The sequence below is a fragment of the Paecilomyces variotii genome, assembly GCF_004022145.1.
Source record: "Paecilomyces variotii strain CBS 101075 chromosome Unknown C8Q69scaffold_9, whole genome shotgun sequence".
NCBI classification, from domain to species: Eukaryota; Fungi; Ascomycota; class Eurotiomycetes; order Eurotiales; family Thermoascaceae; genus Paecilomyces; species Paecilomyces variotii.
The window spans coordinates 1,136,130-1,152,554 of NW_021167148.1; the positions used below are offsets into that span (position 1 = coordinate 1,136,130).

General features: G+C 48.3%; 4 protein-coding genes across 4 annotated transcripts; 2 read left to right on the top strand and 2 right to left on the bottom strand.

The window, feature by feature from the left end:
• Positions 1-1,100: 1,100 nt before the first annotated feature.
• On the top strand, positions 1,101-2,735 carry C8Q69DRAFT_509006 (putative oxidoreductase; the record flags this gene model as incomplete). The annotated part of the gene is made up of 6 exons (XM_028633042.1): positions 1,101-1,280; positions 1,389-1,448; positions 1,576-1,629; positions 1,689-1,705; positions 1,793-1,943; positions 2,073-2,735. The coding sequence occupies 6 exons, from the start codon at positions 1,101-1,103 to the stop codon at positions 2,733-2,735; spliced, it is 1,125 nt and encodes a 374-aa protein (XP_028483430.1).
• Positions 2,736-3,502: 767 nt separating this feature from the next.
• On the bottom strand, positions 3,503-5,344 carry C8Q69DRAFT_405492 (MYND-type zinc finger protein samB; the record flags this gene model as incomplete). The annotated part of the gene is made up of 1 exon (XM_028628078.1): positions 3,503-5,344. The coding sequence occupies one exon, from the start codon at positions 5,342-5,344 to the stop codon at positions 3,503-3,505; it is 1,842 nt and encodes a 613-aa protein (XP_028483431.1).
• Positions 5,345-9,935: 4,591 nt separating this feature from the next.
• C8Q69DRAFT_509009 (G protein complex beta subunit SfaD) lies at positions 9,936-11,425 on the top strand (the record flags this gene model as incomplete). Its single annotated transcript, XM_028633043.1, has 5 exons — positions 9,936-10,053; positions 10,204-10,916; positions 11,073-11,162; positions 11,224-11,343; positions 11,405-11,425. 5 exons carry the CDS (start codon positions 9,936-9,938, stop codon positions 11,423-11,425), a joined length of 1,062 nt encoding a protein of 353 aa, XP_028483432.1.
• Positions 11,426-13,520: 2,095 nt separating this feature from the next.
• On the bottom strand, positions 13,521-14,529 carry C8Q69DRAFT_474861 (kinase-like domain-containing protein). The gene has a single exon (XM_028631154.1). The coding sequence runs from the start codon at positions 14,341-14,343 to the stop codon at positions 13,597-13,599; it is 747 nt and encodes a 248-aa protein (XP_028483433.1). The 5' UTR covers positions 14,344-14,529; the 3' UTR covers positions 13,521-13,596.
• Positions 14,530-16,425: the final 1,896 nt, after the last annotated feature.

The following is a 16,425-nucleotide window of genomic DNA, read 5'->3' on the forward strand; positions in this document are numbered from 1 at the left end:
AGTGTGAGAACTGCAAGTGAGGGCTGCAACTTGTTTACATTGTCACATGGAGCTATGCTCCGCTTTCAGGTCGTGTTGATGAAAGGGACTCACTGAAGACTGGTCCGGATCTCTCTCTCTCTTTCTCACATCATGTGGCGTTGATCTGTCGTTTATCCCTCCACAAGGGATGAGAGGGAGCTCTAATTTTGTGTGTGTGTGGGTTGGAGATGCCATAGCTCAACCCATCTATATATACTGTGTACCTCAAGGCACCCTTCTGGAAAACGGCCCTTTTCATATAAGCGGTGACTGCTTCTGGATGTACAACCTAAGATTACCACGCAAGAATATTTTTATCTTTATGTTTAGTTATAGATATCTGCTCCTGGCCTTAGTGACTGAATTAAGTGTCCATGTCCATGTCCATGTCCGAGTCTAGGGATGTGGGATACCATATATGTTTAATTGACAATTTCTAACATCAAAGCAAGCCATATCGCAGGATAAAAGGCTATCTTCTGAGACATGGCGAAGAGCTATCCGAGATCCCCAGCTTCCTCCAATGGGCTGTTTTCCGAATCTTAACGACATCGATCGTCACCCTGGAACAAGAATACACTCCATAGTATGTGGGGACATAGAGCCTCATCGCGGTACGGACAAATTAGTTCAGGATAACCTAAAAAAGAAAATGTCCCCTGGATGGTAATAAATAATCAGGGACCAGTGATAAAAATAATAACCGGACTTCCGCGCTGTCTTGCAACTGAGATCCCTCCGAATAGAAATCGGGTCGCTCCACTCCGACGATGAGCGATGGGCGAGAACCGCGGCGGCCCGCTTGCAAACCTTGGCTATTAGTTAGTAGTTGACTGTTAACTAACTTATCTATTGACTAACATTTATACTAAAGTCAAGAAAAGTCTCATTCGATAACGTGCAGCGCTGGTCGAGGATAAGCTCGCTCTAGGAAATCTGATAAACAGAACCACACCCCGCAACCACCACTACTTAGATCGGATAGTATACTTATTTCATATTTCACCATCCCCCGCATTCCATCGTCTCTCTCAGCCCGTCATCTACGAGTTGGATTCTTAGTTATCAGCTAGGGCACCATGGCAGAAACAGCCGCAGTGACAGCTCCCATCCAGCTGCCTATTATCAATATCGCCAATCCCGATGATCACGCCGTGGGAAAGGCAATGATTAGCGCAGCTGCCAAATATGGTTTCTTCTACGTCGACACCAAGGGCAGTGATTTTTCACCGGCGGATATTGAGCATATGTTTGAATTGGTACGTCAATCTAATCCCTAAAAAACTGGTTCGAAATTTTTTTTTTTTTTTTTTTTTTTTTTTTTTTTTTTTTGACTTGTCGTTAATCGATATCTGACCCTATCATAGTCCAAGAAATTCTTCGCCTCTCCGCCGGAGGAGAAAGAGGCAGTCAAGATCACTCCGAATGTAGGTTCTATCACTGGAGTTATATAGAAAAATAGAACCCCTCACACCCCTTCTCTTTTCCTCTTGTGTCTGTATGAATCGACCTATGCAAAAGTATCAGTTAATTAACCAGATATCAAATGTCTAGAACCGCGGCTGGTCCGGAATGCATACTGAGACCCTGGACCCCGAACATCAACGAGTATGTAATCTTCCATCCTTCCTTTATTTCCATATGCCATAACTAACATTTTCATCCAGACTGGCGATTTCAAAGAGTATGCCTTTTTTTTTTATCTTCTCATTTGATTAGGATTACAAAAACAGTACAAGCTGATACTTACTGCGCATCATCCATCCATCAGGGCAATGAACTTCGGAGAGTTCAAAGATGGAAAAGCCCAACAACCAATCCCTTCCTCCCTTGTCCCGCATGAGACAGAGCTCTGTCACTTCGCCGAATTATGCAATAAGACATGCTCTCGCATATTGAAGCTAATGGCTCTAGGACTAGAGGTGAGTCTTCTCTCTCCCCTCCTTGGTTTTCCCCGAATTCCAATTCCTTCTATCCGTACATACATAGCAATTTCGAACAAAGTACACAATGACTAACAGAAAACATTTACTCTATATAAATGATCACAGATCCCATCAGACTTCTTCACTTCCCGCCATGACCCCTCTAAGGGTCCAACTGGCTCTATCCTCCGTCTGCTCTACTACCCTTCCATTTTCTCCCCTGCGTCTTCAACCTATAAGCATGACGTGGACGTTCGCGCAGGGGCGCATTCCGATTATGGTAGTATCACCCTCTTGTTCCAGAGACCCGGCCAGCCGGGTTTGGAGATCCTCACTCCGGAAGGAACTTGGGCTCCTGTGCCTGTTCAGCCTGGTGAAGCTACGCTCACAGCTGCAAGTTCGTCATCTACATCGACTGTGCCTCCGATATTGATTAATATCGGCGATCTCCTCAGTTACTGGACCGATGGCCTCCTTAGGTCCACTGTGCATAGAGTCGTGTTTCCTTTGGCGGAGCAACGGGCCCCGAATCCTCAGGACCGATACAGTATGGCGTTTTTCTGCCATCCTGTGAATGAGACGGAGTTGGTTCCTGTGCCGAGTGAGATCGTGGCTGCTCATAGGGAGAGAGTGAAGGAGAGTCAGAGTCAGGGCGGGAGCCAGAAAGTCGGGTTCGGTGGTGGAGCGGGAGATCTGGAACCGGGCAAGAGGGCCTTGACGGCGGTGGAACACTTGGCTTCAAGATTGGCGGCGACGTATGGGTTTAAGAAGGAAGAATATTCCGCGTGATTTAACTACTCTATTCCCGCGGGTCCTTATATGTATCTACTGTTTCAAGGCTACTACTTGGTCTGCTGCACTACTTCTGAGTCCTAGGCATCCAAAGATAGTAAGATATCCGTATGTAGATTTCATTTACATCATGTCTGCTCTTCCGCAATGTATCCAGAGATGCAAACGCAGGAAGAGAACAGGGAGACTCGAGAAAGGGAAAATATAAAGAGCAGTAGATCATAGTGGTATATGAAGAAGAAGCTCAGAGAGAGAAAGTAGCGCAAAATGGAAATGAAGAAGCCATGAAATTTACTGATGGCTGTCAATTATTTTCAAAGCAACTACAGATCAACGAAGATATGCAAACTCCATGTGAGGCAATCCGAAGGTAAATGCATGGTCCATTCGAGATGCCCTGTGATCACAAGACGATGAGATGCTGATGAAGCGAATATGAGAGTCATCCATGATTGCAAAGAATTCAAAACAAAAGCAGATAGACATTGACCGGGTCTCAATCGCCGATTATCCAACCCGGCGAATAAATAGCTTGGCAGAGAAAACAAATGACATACAAAAGGTATCTCTGGTGTCGAATACAAACGCCGCCGGTACTGAGCAGGGAGAAAACACGGAACCTGCCCCAGTACAGAAATGCCATGTATGAGGGAGAATGGGAAAAGAAAAGCCTCGACCAACGATGCGTAGGAAGACACGTGACGCAAATGACGCTATGCTACTTAGATGCAGTGATGATTTGTTCCACCTCAGTTTCCCTTCACCTAAGGGGTACTATGGCACCAGTGACGGTGGTACACCCAGGCTGCCTTCTGGCAATCTTTGCTGCAGTATTTCGTGCGACGACACCTGCGACACTTGGCAAACTGCCGTTGGAACTCCTCCCATTTTCCGCACTTGTAATACGCACACTGCCGGATACCACCCCGTGACTCGTCTTTCCGACACAGGTTCCTCATTACCACACAGGCCCAGTACTGCATGTCTTTGGAATGATGCCGTACGGTGAACTTTTCCACCAACGGGAAAATGTTGAAGTCATCCGGAAGGAGATATTCATCTTCCTCTTCCTCCGGCTCCACGGGCGAGGTGGACCCCGTGGCTTCATCCAACATCTGAAGTTCACGCTCGATCTTGAGCTTGGGGACTAGGTGCGAGTGCTGGAAATAGGAACGGAGATTGCAGTATTTGGAAACGTAAGCAAGGAGTTGCAACGACATCAGAACGTCTTCGTCCCGAGGCATCGCCGCTAGCACCCCTTGGGTGGCTGCAGATGAGCGGTCACGGAGGTATAACGGATAAGGGTTGGGCATAGTCGGAGAGTTGGTGTTGTTAGCACCCTGAGTAGGGGAGAGGCCAAATCCAGCGTTGCCTTGCGCGTTGGTCGTGTTCATACTACCATCGACAGCAGAATGGTGAGTGATGTTGAATGTTTCCGCATCTTGGCCCTGGGTGGGATCCGTCATCGTCAGGCCATGTGGGTTGGAGACATCATCCAAGATAGATTCCCTGTCGCCGACATCATCAATCTCCATCCGATTCTGGAGTCCTACGATAGGCTCTGCTGCTTCCCCGGAGACATCGTCATCACCCATAGGAGAGTCATCGCCATTGGTATCTTCGAAATCCGTTGACCCAGAGGACTGCTGCTGTCGAATGACAGGTCGTTCACGCCGCGTCACCGCGTTAGACACGCTCCGGGGTTGTTGGAGTGGTCCGCCCGGGGTCGTGGGAGATTCCGGTTGTGATGCGAAACCAGCGTGGACTCCCGGTAGCATGCTAGGCAGTCGATCAGCGTCCCTGACTGGGCGCAAGCCAAATCCATCGGCAGCATCCATAGGAGGCACGGCAGTAGCCAGAGGCTGGGTGACCCGCAGACGATGGGCGCCTTGCTGCTGAGGACGTCCATCATGTAGTCGATGAGTATGAACCTCACGACCAAAGACTGTTCGCTCAGGCGGAGACGTCATAGGAACTTGTGGCGAGGATGCAATGTCCATTGCATTGGCATCGTTAGGGGTCTGCCCTTGGGAGAAGGGCTGTGGGATCTCTATCGATGGAGGCGGAGCCTGTCGACGGGACGGACGTTGTTCATTATCATTAGTATTAGTATTGAACGGTCGCTCGAGGAACGAAGATCGCGCGGCAGATTCACGCGGGCGTGAGACGACTTTGGCGTGCCGTGAGGTACGCTGGGACTCGGCATCAGCACGTGCTCGTACTTTGTCGATGACTTTGATGTAGTTATCGAGGATCGTAGCAATCACGGGGACCATATCTGCCTCCACCACCCTCGTTCTCACGTTTTCCGAACCTCGTACTCCAATGTTGACGACACATTGGAAGGCAAGGCTCCATTTCCACATCTCCATGAGATCCCTGCTTCTCCCCTCCTTGAGGATGCATATCAGGCGCTCAATGCCTCCATCGACAGTGAGAATATCACGGATCCGAGCAGAGGACGTCGTGAGATATGCGAGGTGATTGAGGGAGTTGACCAGAGGTAGGGTCGATGTGCAGTCGAGCGCCCGCCGATCATAGAGGGTGGTGGTGATGTTCACGGACGCCTTGTTCACGTTGGGTATACTGAAATTGACCTCCCTCATGGCGGCAGGAGGGCTATCTCAACGGGCTGTCCGTTGAGATCTGGTGACAAGATGGATGAAGGATGGATGTCCGATGGTCGAGGGAGAAGGGGGTCAAATAAGAGGAGGTCGTCCTCCAAGGTCCCACCACGTTTGAGACAACACACCGCAGCCCAGTACCAGTACCAGAAAAATGCAATGGGCCGTATCAGCTGCTGGGCCGACTCACTGAATCCGAGTCATCAAGAGCCGTCCAAGAACAACGGAGATGAATGGGGTTCGTGATCGATCTCCAGCGACGATGGAACGCTGAGCAGACCGGGTGTGAGGAGAGAAGATGATCGAAACGAACGAAACCAAAAAGGGGATCCGTCCAGGCTTCGGGAGCGCCAGTACCCTGAGAGCCGCGACTCGACAATGAATCCGCTAATGGAACAAAGGACAACGAAGGACTGGCTCCGCGAGGATGTCTTCAAAGGACGGAGACGAAGGGAAAAGGATGGTGTGAGTTGGAGAAGGGGAGTTGGGTGAGTTGGTCGAGGGAAAAGAGGTGTGAGTCTTCGGGCGATGGCGAGAGCGGAGAAGGGTCTTCTTGGGCTCTCGTCTCTTGTCCGCCACTCGACCGCTTGGGCTGACTGAGCCACTCACTCACTACTACCACCGAGTCCGCCGCTCGGCTGGAGTAATAATTAACTATCGGGCCAGAAATTTAACAAGAATCTGATATTTTTTTCTTTCTTACAAAGAATCTCTGACGGTCCGATTTTATTTGATCTTTCTTTGTCGCATTCGCCGTTCTCAGCGCTAGCACACTGAGTCAACTTCGCGTTCACTACGCCACGCAGCATCGGTACTTAGACTTCAACCCTTAAAAAGCAAAACTGATTAATATCCACGCGGCAGTACCACTAGACTATGCATTGAAGTAGTCTTGAGTATATATACATATGTAGTTATCTCTCTACTTCCAATACTGAAGCAGCCTGACCGGGGGTGGAGCACGAGATCCTCAAGCCGGAGCGTGGCCCGCTGCGGTCCGACCCCTCTCTTGCATGGTCTGTTGCCGTAATAGACCAAAGGACAGCAACCAGATTATCGGAGAAGCTACATTGCGGTATAAAGACAGCAATCGAAAAGGGTTGTCGATCAGGGTGGATGTCTCCTGCTCAGACACAGACATGCACTGCTGGACTAGGCGGTGCTAGCTTCTAATCATAGCATACAGTTGCCCAATGGATCAATGGATGCCAGATGCGGTTAGAAGATGGCTATGGGCCTTTCGCCGCTGCTGCTTCATGATCTAGGATTGATATCAAGATCTAGTTAGTAGTAGTAATTATAATATTTAGGATTGAAATAGCAGCCAAAGCCACACATGATAGCTTTGCTCCCTGCCTGCGAATGTTATGGCCGTCATGGCTGAAGCATTACGCTTTCTCCCAAACACTCAGGGATAAGCATCAGAGCAATAATACGATGTTGCAGTGTTCTGTAGTGGAAGTTCCCAGCAATACTATTAACCCAAGGTAATATCGTGTCCTCCAGTTACCAGGGCAGATATGAACAGATTGCTCAGACGGACGGGCAAGAATCAAGGAAAGACTAGATCGATCGTATATTGGACGGAGGAGGCTGGATCAAGCAGCAGCATATAGTTACTCGATGTAGATAACAAGGACGTCTCTGACAGAAGGACCGTTACGGTGCTGTCTAAGCATTGGTCAAATAGTTAACTAGAACGTGAATGGTTTCTACCTTCCGATCAGGTTCTAACGTTACAAGCGGACCCCGAAGTCCATACGCCCGTCTCCACTGACCCCTGTGGTTCCTAAACACGGGTTCGACAGTAACCGTTGATGTTGAAAGCTTAACTGAATCTCAAGAATTCCTCCGTCGAGGGGCAGCGAGGAGAGGGGGCGAGCCGCGACTTGCTGAGTTTACGACGTTGTAGGACCCGCGACTGAGCGTGAGGTATCATTCAACAGCCGAAGAAGCCGTAACTTATAAGGATCCGTAGTACCTGCAGAGCAAAACCTAGGGCTTTTCCAGAACTTCTATGGCTATCTCTAGATACGGAGTACGCAGACTGGAGACGCAAACGCAACTCAAATCCAGCTAGCCTATACATAGTTATATCTTAATTTACTAACCGGGTATACGGAGTACTGTTCTGTGCTTGTTCCTTCATCAAGGAGCAGGTTCGGCCGAATGTTCGATTTCTAGAGCAATCCGGACGGCCCGAATCTCTCCACTGGCTAAATATAATAATAGCTAGTGATTATTGAAGCAGCTGCGATCTATTGACGGCCGGCGCTTTCACGATCATCCTGATACCGTCACAAGTAATTTCCGGCGCGGGGTGGATGCGGCTCCCGATACTGCTTCAAAGCGCCTGGCTAAAAGGGCCGCTTACCATGGAGTTGGGATCTCAAACTCGTGACCCGGGACCGAGACAAAGGCCATGTTGGAATTTTCCCCTGACTTGGTTCTTTTTGATTAATGACTGCGGAGGATAGTGGCCAGGTGATGAATTATACTAAGATCATGGGCTGCTATGCTATGGCTAAACGGCCGGCAGAGTGACAGGGATCCTATCCGATCACTAGTGTGAAGCACCGACCAAACGCTTGCAGAATCAGAAATTAAACAGCGCAGTTGCCATCATACGGGATGGAAATGACGATGCAAAAGTGAATAGGAGGCTGGATTCTCCATCTATTATTATTATTATTATTATGATTCCATATCTGATTTACCTGATATGTCTGAGCAGGGACCAGCAGTATTATTATTAGCCCTCATCTTGCAACACGGTCATCAAGCTGATATTATTATTATTATTTCGCGCACAGGGATGTCGCCCACCGAGAGCCGGGACTTCCAATACCAATAATGTGTCTTGGCTGCCTTCGCACCTCGAAAGTACTACCATAGATATGCGGTCTGTTGCTATTTATTCCATTCTGGCGCTTAGGGGACCCCGACAGAAAGGTGCTCCGTGAGATGATTCTCTTCTGGTGTCTCCCAGGATGGCTGGAATATTCAATTCAATTTTCGCGGGCCGTACGTGACACGGCGTTCGATTTATTATTTATTCTTTCTTCAAGCAGCGGATGCTCGTGCGCTGGATCGCGTTCGTTAATAATACTGTAATTGAAATGGCTCCCACGGGACCGTTCGACCCTCCTGGCGGCTCCAGGATGGGTCCAGCCGGACTCTCCTTGACTGGCGAAGCCATACGGAAAAAGTTTAAGGTGGCCAAGCAGCCAGGTACGTCCGGACGCGATCAGCATGTCTGTGGAGTCTGAATCATTGGACGAAGGGGTCAAGAAGACAGCCACTGACCCAGTTGGGGCCGGAGTGGACAAGTCGCCTAAGAGCCATCGTCGCTCTCGGGAGAGAGAGAGAGAGAGCGCTTTCGACGCTAGATAGGGGACTCGAGAAGCCAGGAACAACAACCTTTATGGTTCTTGACAAGCACGGACGAGGCCCTGTCATACTGGAGAGTCAGACAGACGTCTGTTTCTGTTCCTGAATGGCAGGCAGTTCCATCTAGGAGGGCAAAGACAAAGAGGCTGGTTGTGCTCGCAGTACCAATAAATTATAGCATCCTGTCAGTCCGGCTAGTCTGGATGGTTAGTATAATTTCCACCGAAATTGGGGGTCAATGACGGGCGGACATCCGGCTGGCGCAGCATCATTACTACTTCCATATTATTCTTGCATACATACCCTGTTGAACGAATTAATGGAAGATTCCGCCGTTGACCGTTAAGATTTCCTTATCTCCAGCTGTTTAGAATCATGATTGCGGCGCTGGGGCCATTGCAGAATGACAGCGTTCCTTGGCTTTCTTAACTTTCCTTCTTGGTTAACTATTCTTCGCACTGTTCAAAAGAATAATAATAATACAATACCAGAAGCACCCCCTATCGACGCTAACCAAAAGCCGTCCTGAACATCCCATCTCGTTTCCTCTCTCTCCCCCTTCCCCTTCGACTCGTTCTCCTCCTCCTCCACTTGGCCCCGTAAGCCAACCAAGCGATCTTGCCAACCGGGACCTCTCCCGTCCACTGCTAACTTATCCCTTCCCACCAGCAGCCTCGTCTCTGTGCTTGTCTTGTCTTGCCCTGTAGACGACACTAGACCGAGAAGCTCCTGTCGCGGCTAGACTACTCTCCTCATCTCCTTCCCAGCTTTCCTGTCAGAAACACAGACAGATAGACAGACAACCAGAGGGAGAGAGAGAGAGACGTGCACTCTTTTCTTTTTTTTTCTTCTCTCGTTCTTCTTTATCCCTTTCCTGTCCTCCTAATTCAAGTGTATCAATCTATCTATCTATCTGTGTTCCTGTGTGGCCGTGTTGGCTCCCATTATTATTGTTCCTCTTTTCCCCTGCTTCCTAAGCCGTCCGCGTTTCTCACCCCGTTTCCCCCCCCCCCGGTCGAAACCTTCGCTCGGTCGCTTCCGCAGGCTCGCCCAACTCCACACCAAGCACTCTCGTCGTCCCTCCCTTCTCCCCTGGATCGCATCTCGACTTCCACCTCGACCTGTCGACCGCTTTCCTTTCAATTGCTTTCCAGTTCTCCTCTAGGGGTAACACTCGTTCGACATGGCGGCCGATATGAGCGGCGAGCAGATGCAGGCCAAGATCGCGGCCGCGAGGCGCGAGGCTGAAGGACTGAAGGATAAGATCAAGCGCAGGAAGGATGAGCTGGCAGATACGACCCGTACGATTCCCATTTTCGCTTTCTGATAGACGTCTGGAGAGATGAATCCGGGCAATGGGGATTCACTGCCTCACGCTCCGATCGCCGTGTCTTCACTGGCGAGGGTGCCTCCTTTATTCTCGAGTAGCTGCTGACCTGTTCCGTATGCAGTCCGTCAAGTCGCCCAAAGCCATACTGAAGCGCTACCGAGGATTGGAATGAAGCCGCGAAGGAATCTGAAGGGTCATTTGGCAAAGATTTACGCCATGCACTGGTCGACAGACCGACGCCATCTGGTCTCCGCCTCCCAGGACGGCAAGCTGATCATCTGGGACGCATACACGACGAACAAAGTCCACGCCATTCCGCTACGGTCATCCTGGGTCATGACCTGTGCTTACGCTCCCAGCGGAAACTTCGTGGCCTGCGGTGGCCTGGATAACATCTGTTCCATCTACAACCTCTCCTCCCGTGAGGGCCCGACCCGCGTCGCGCGAGAGCTCTCCGGACACTCCGGCTACCTTTCTTGCTGCCGTTTCATTAACGATCGCCGAATAATCACATCCTCCGGAGACATGACCTGCATGCTATGGGATATCGAGTCGGGATCCAAGGTCACCGAGTTCGCTGACCACCTAGGTGACGTGATGTCTATCAGCATCAACCCCACCAACCAGAACATCTTCGTCTCCGGCGCTTGCGATGCTTTCGCTAAGCTCTGGGATATCCGTACCGGCAAGGCCGTCCAGACCTTTGCTGGACACGAGTCCGATATCAACGCGATCCAGTTCTTCCCCGATGGAAACGCCTTCGGTACCGGCTCGGACGACACCTCTTGCCGTCTCTTCGACATCCGCGCAGACCGTGAGCTAAACACATACCAGGTACGTCTCTTTCCTTCAGGACTCTGCTTGGGACACCGTCTTTCCCATTACGTACCCCTATTCCCCTGTCTACGCTGGCAAATTGCCACGTCCCAGGAGCCGTTTTATCTGTCACCATATTCACGGTACATTTTGACTAACACAACACCATTACAGAGCGACCAAGTCCTGTGCGGAATCACTTCCGTCGCATTCTCCGTATCTGGACGATTGCTGTTCGCTGGTTACGATGATTTCGAGTGCAAGGTATGTCAATTGCTTTCACTATACGTCTGATCTGAACAGCTTAACTCACAATTTGCGATAGGTTTGGGATGTTCTGCGTGGAGAGAAAGTCGGCTCTTTGAGCGGCCACGAGAACCGTGTCAGCTGTCTTGGTGTCAGCAATGACGGAATCAGTCTCTGCACTGGTTCTTGGGATTCCTTGGTGAGTGCTTATTGAAAACCACGAATACGAGAGGTTAACTAATGAAATTTGCGTCTTATAGCTCAAGATTTGGGCCTGGTAAACGAGTATCTGCATTTTATTATCTCGCAGCTATCTCGCGACATCCGTTTCTTGCTGCCCGATGGGCTAAACGTCTGCCATTGTACGATAATTCTTATTCCTCTCGAGATACCATCGCCGCGCGATCTCCCATAATGTCTACCTCTCGAGCGTGGCGGGGACTCGAATACTACAAAACGATAAAAGGTTTGATCGCAAAATGTCGGCGGTTGACCAGCTCTGTTTTCCACGTGGTTCTGCTTCAAAAACGACATGCACATGAAGACATGAAAGACCTGGTGCTTCCCGGATGCCACGACTCTAAACATTTAGAGGGGTGGGCGGGTTCGAGGGTACACAGATATGCTGTCGTCTCTTGTTTGGTTCCTCCACGCCATTCCCTCAGGGCCTTCAAGTCCTCATTCCCGCTTGAAGCTTCTCTTCTTTTAACTTCCTGTCTTATTTCCTTTCTTCCCTTCTACTAGCCTTTTTTGTCTCTTGTCTTTACTGTATCCCCTATACACCGCTTTTTGCATGTACCCTTTTGTGTTCTTGTTTGTGGAAGAGGAATCGATTTCCGGATAGGTCGTCATGTTCTTCTGTTTGAATCTCTACTGTTTTGTTTAATCATATTACCCTCAGCTCCGTGTCTTCCCCTGGCTTTTCCCATTTTGCGGAATTGGTTGTCGTTGTTGACCCTTGCTCCAATGTCACTTGGGGTATCCCGTTTAGGTGACTGCCCCCTGTCATATCTATCCTCCCAGACTCCCACCACTCCTATTAGGAGCAGCGAGTGCTGCAAATTTATCACTCACTGAAGTTTGGAAGCGTCTTCTCTTTTGTGTCTCGATCTCGATGTCCCTTTTCTTACTCGTTAAGCTGGCCAGGATCTACTTTATCGTTTTTCCAGCGAGAATCAAGTGCCCGCTTGCAAAGCACCAGCCCATGAGCTGTCAACGGGTCTTCTAGATCAAAGTTTCCTTTGTGTGTTTGTTCTCAATTTAGACATAATTGAGAAAATCCCAAAAGTTAACATTATTAAATGCTTGCTCTGGTTGCATCTCGAGGACATCACTGGATTACACACCGTAACTTCCAGGCCCCATTTAATGATCATAACTTATGATTCTATAGTGTGGTTGAGAGTCCAACAACAGAATAGAGTATAGTTAGCGCCTTCTGCTCCACTCGTGTCCACCCTTGGCATGGCCGATCAACTCGCGATCCCGATTCAACTGCACTGCATCCTGTAGTGGTGCGTGAGGCGGAGAATTGGCGTGCAGGTGCGGCTCTATTTAGTGTATCCCGTAGTCAGTACAGCAACTGAGTACGTCTACGTATATACATACATACATATAATGAAATTCTTCTATCATCAGAAAGTCAGAATTGACTAGTTCGTCGAAAGAGTTAAGTCTCTTCGAAAATAAGCGAAAGAGTCTCGAGTCGAGGTAATATAGTTGCGAAATAGTACGGAGTAGTTACTGTATATTATTACCTCTAGACTCTAGATAACTATGAAGATTAATTCCATAGATCCCAAATCTAGGTAAGAACCGAAGAAGGTTTTCGTCCGTGATGTATGCGTGACTTCTGACTAGCTGACTAGTTAATCAAGACGAAAAGACTGGATCTTGGCGTTTTAAGGCTATGGACTTGTGAGATATTTGGAGAATATAATTGGTGTTAATGACTAGTATTAACTATGTGTGGCAGTCTTGTTATACTCTGAAAGAGCGAGGGTTAATATAAATACAAGAGAAAAAAAGAAGAAAAAAAAAAAAGGCTCGAGCGTGGATGTTAGGGGCTAGTCATATCTGGATCTAACTACTGTGCTACCTGGCCTCCCTGTTGAGGGAAAAAGGCTTCCTTGTCGGATATATAGTCATGGTGAGGGTGAATTAGAAGCACGCCCATAGTAGATCTACCTGTAGGCGCCGACTATGGTTAATGATTTTCTTTTTTCTTTCCCAATCAGCTGAGAGGTTGGTAGTGCTAAAGATAATGAATATCTATTTTATGGGAAATATAAGTTCTGTCCTCTGGATTTTTGCGGCTTCGGGTGGAATTGTCAAGACTGGGCTCGAGGGCGGACGGATTTATCTATAATGGGTACACACGCAAGACGGTAACGGCATAGCTCAAGGAGAAAAATGAGTGATGCTCGTCGATGCCGAAGAAATCTACCAAGTTTCAAAACATTTCTACCTCACTATCAATCTCAAATTCCTTTCTATAAGACGGCATAACTTCATCCACAATATCAACCCACCATCTTTGACATCGACTCCCAAACAGAGCTTTTCTATATTCCCACCATTCAGGCCAAAAGCCAGCCATTTCCCAATCAATCATTCCCGTAACATCTCCAGTCTTTTTATCGACCAGGATATTATCATATGAGAAATCACCATGCGCGAAATGCACGATGAAGTCATCGGAAAATTGCTGGCGGTATTTCAAGTACAGCTCCGGACGAGGACATCGTTTTACTGGTGTCACGAGAAAATCATGGAACTCAGACACGGAATAGAATGGCCCGATAGGAAATCCGTTGTTTAATCGGTGGTCATAAGCGGATGCCCCTGAGCAGGATCCAATCTGTCCTTGAATCGATGGGTGTAGGTCTCGAAGCTGATGAAGATATGATTTCAGTTGGGATAGTGTGTTTTGTCGAGCATGATCATTTAGATTCGGCCATGCTGAACTAAGAGTGGTACCGCGGAGACGATTCATTAGAAACGAACTGTTGTTTGAGTCTATTTGATAGTCGAGAATTTCAGGGATAGGAATTGTTGTATGCCTGCGGATAAAAGCGATGGCTTCGATTTCACGTTTTATTTTGAAGATGCTGCCAGATTTGCGAATGATAGAGCTAGTTTCATATGAGATTCGTCCGGTTTGACGAGTTATGGGACCGCTGGAGGTGGAAGAAGCCATGAGGCGGTAGGTATAGAAGGGTGTCGATTCCAGTCAGGAGTCCTGATGATTGAACCCCTGATGTAGTTGTTTGACGGCCAGTTCACTGCCAGATCTAAGAGAATGCCTCCACAAAAGATTATTTGCCTGCCCTGGTATAGCAATTAGGCAGCAAGATAACATGTCAGTAGGAGGAGTAGCTAATGCTTATTGCGGTCTATTAGGTAAGGCTTAATTTATGTAACTCTTATAGAAGTCTCTATAGCAACCGCGATAAAGAAGCTGTAGCTCGAAGTCAGGCCTGACTGACAAAAATAGCATTTACGGATCGTGTACCAGCGCCTAATACACCACGGGAAATTGTTCAACTATGTCGAATCCTTTGGCACGGAAGCAAGGTCTGACCTGAACAACTTGAATTGCCTGTTAGATTTAGGGCGAATTTGATCCCATGTTTATCTTTAGCATACAAAGAATCTAGATCCTAGTAATCTAGTGGGTTCCATCCTATAATCAGGAATTCAAAGAATCGGCCGCAAGCGGATGATTGACAGATCACCTGGCGTTCGCTTTGTACGCCGGCAAACTATTCGGAATCTCGATTAGCAGATCTCGTCAACATGAATCAAGGGAAAGGGACGAAAAGAATATGATCCGAATGCGAAAACGCCATTTGTGGGGTGGTAGGTTGTTTCTTTATATCTGTTCTTGGAGTAGAGAATGAGGGTTGGCCAGACTTCGGTAGTTAACTAGTTCAAGGTAATGAGTAATGTGGAGGATTTGACCCCTGACGCTATTTGAGCTTTGATATTTTCATGTGCGCACCCGCATCAATGTAATGTTGCTAGGGAGATAGATTATGCGGGACACAAGCACAGTCGTACAGGGCTTTTGTGATAGCCCCGAGCTTGTTTATATGCTGCATGGGATAGCAATATTGATTGGGCCGTTACCGCAAAAGAAGGGGGAAAAGGGAACTTAGTCGACTTAATAGGGGTCCGATATAACTGGCTCAGTTAACTCGCTACTACCTACTCTGTGATGTTAATCCCTGTAGCAGATTAGACGATCCTCGATCGACATGTGCAAGTCTCTTTGGGAATATTTAAGCATAAGATTAAACCTGTTTGATGCCTGCGGCGTAGTTACCCCGTAACTACCTAGTAGAGTCATCACTCCATAGCATGCAGGACAGGGGGCCTGTATGATCAACTGACGGCGCGTATACAAGCTTTGTAGTCCAATTAATGACCATACCTGCATAATAGAAACGGAATGGCTTCTGATAGAATTTGCCGTTTGTTTTCCCGCTCTGATATAGTTTTTTGCTCCACAGTCCACACCCAGTTTAGTCTGCTGTAGATAGCGTAAGTGCAGATTTAATTTCGGACTGAGGTTCGCCATGCACAGACCTTGTGCAAGTTGCGCAACAGCCGTTAGAACGGTTAGATAGTGTTGGGTTAGTGTTGTCCCTGCAGTAATAACCTGGAGATCCGCGATAGCCTCTCTAAAAATCTTATCCATGAGACAGGCTTTTGCTATTTTGTTCTTTATGCGCTATACTTCTATCACAGCATCTCCTTTCAGCGTATTCGGAATCCGGTGAAGATTAGCGATGCTCTTCCAGGCCATACTCTCCTGTCTCTCCAAGCGATGGGTTTTCTGTCAAGTGATCCTCCACAGACATGAGAGAGCAGATCGCAATGGAAATACTGGCACCGACTGCTCCGTAGTACATGTCCCGCTCAACATATTCTGCTATGGAGTGATAATCATGAGCTTGTCTCAGACGAATATGTTGCGACCCCATACTTGTTGTTATCATCATGGCTAGACCTACGCCTCCTCATTATTAGATCACCGCCAAGATAGGACCGAGCACACGTCACAACAGAATACTCTGTAAGCCGAGGTTGTTTCGTCTTGTCTCTGCGGGCTTTGAAACTACCTACCGTCCTGGGGGCCGAAACATGCAAGAACCTGAAACACGGCTATAGTACGCGTCGCAGCCAACAAGACGCAGGACGTAATTATAGTAGCAAGACGATATTGGGAACCAGGAAGAGCATGCAGTGCCCGGTGAATGAGGCCCAGAGCCGGCCG

Coding starts and splice junctions, on each gene's coding strand:
- C8Q69DRAFT_474861 (XM_028631154.1), bottom strand. CDS start 14,343: ATGGCTTCTTCCACCTCCAGCGGTCCCATAACTCGTCAAACCGGACGA.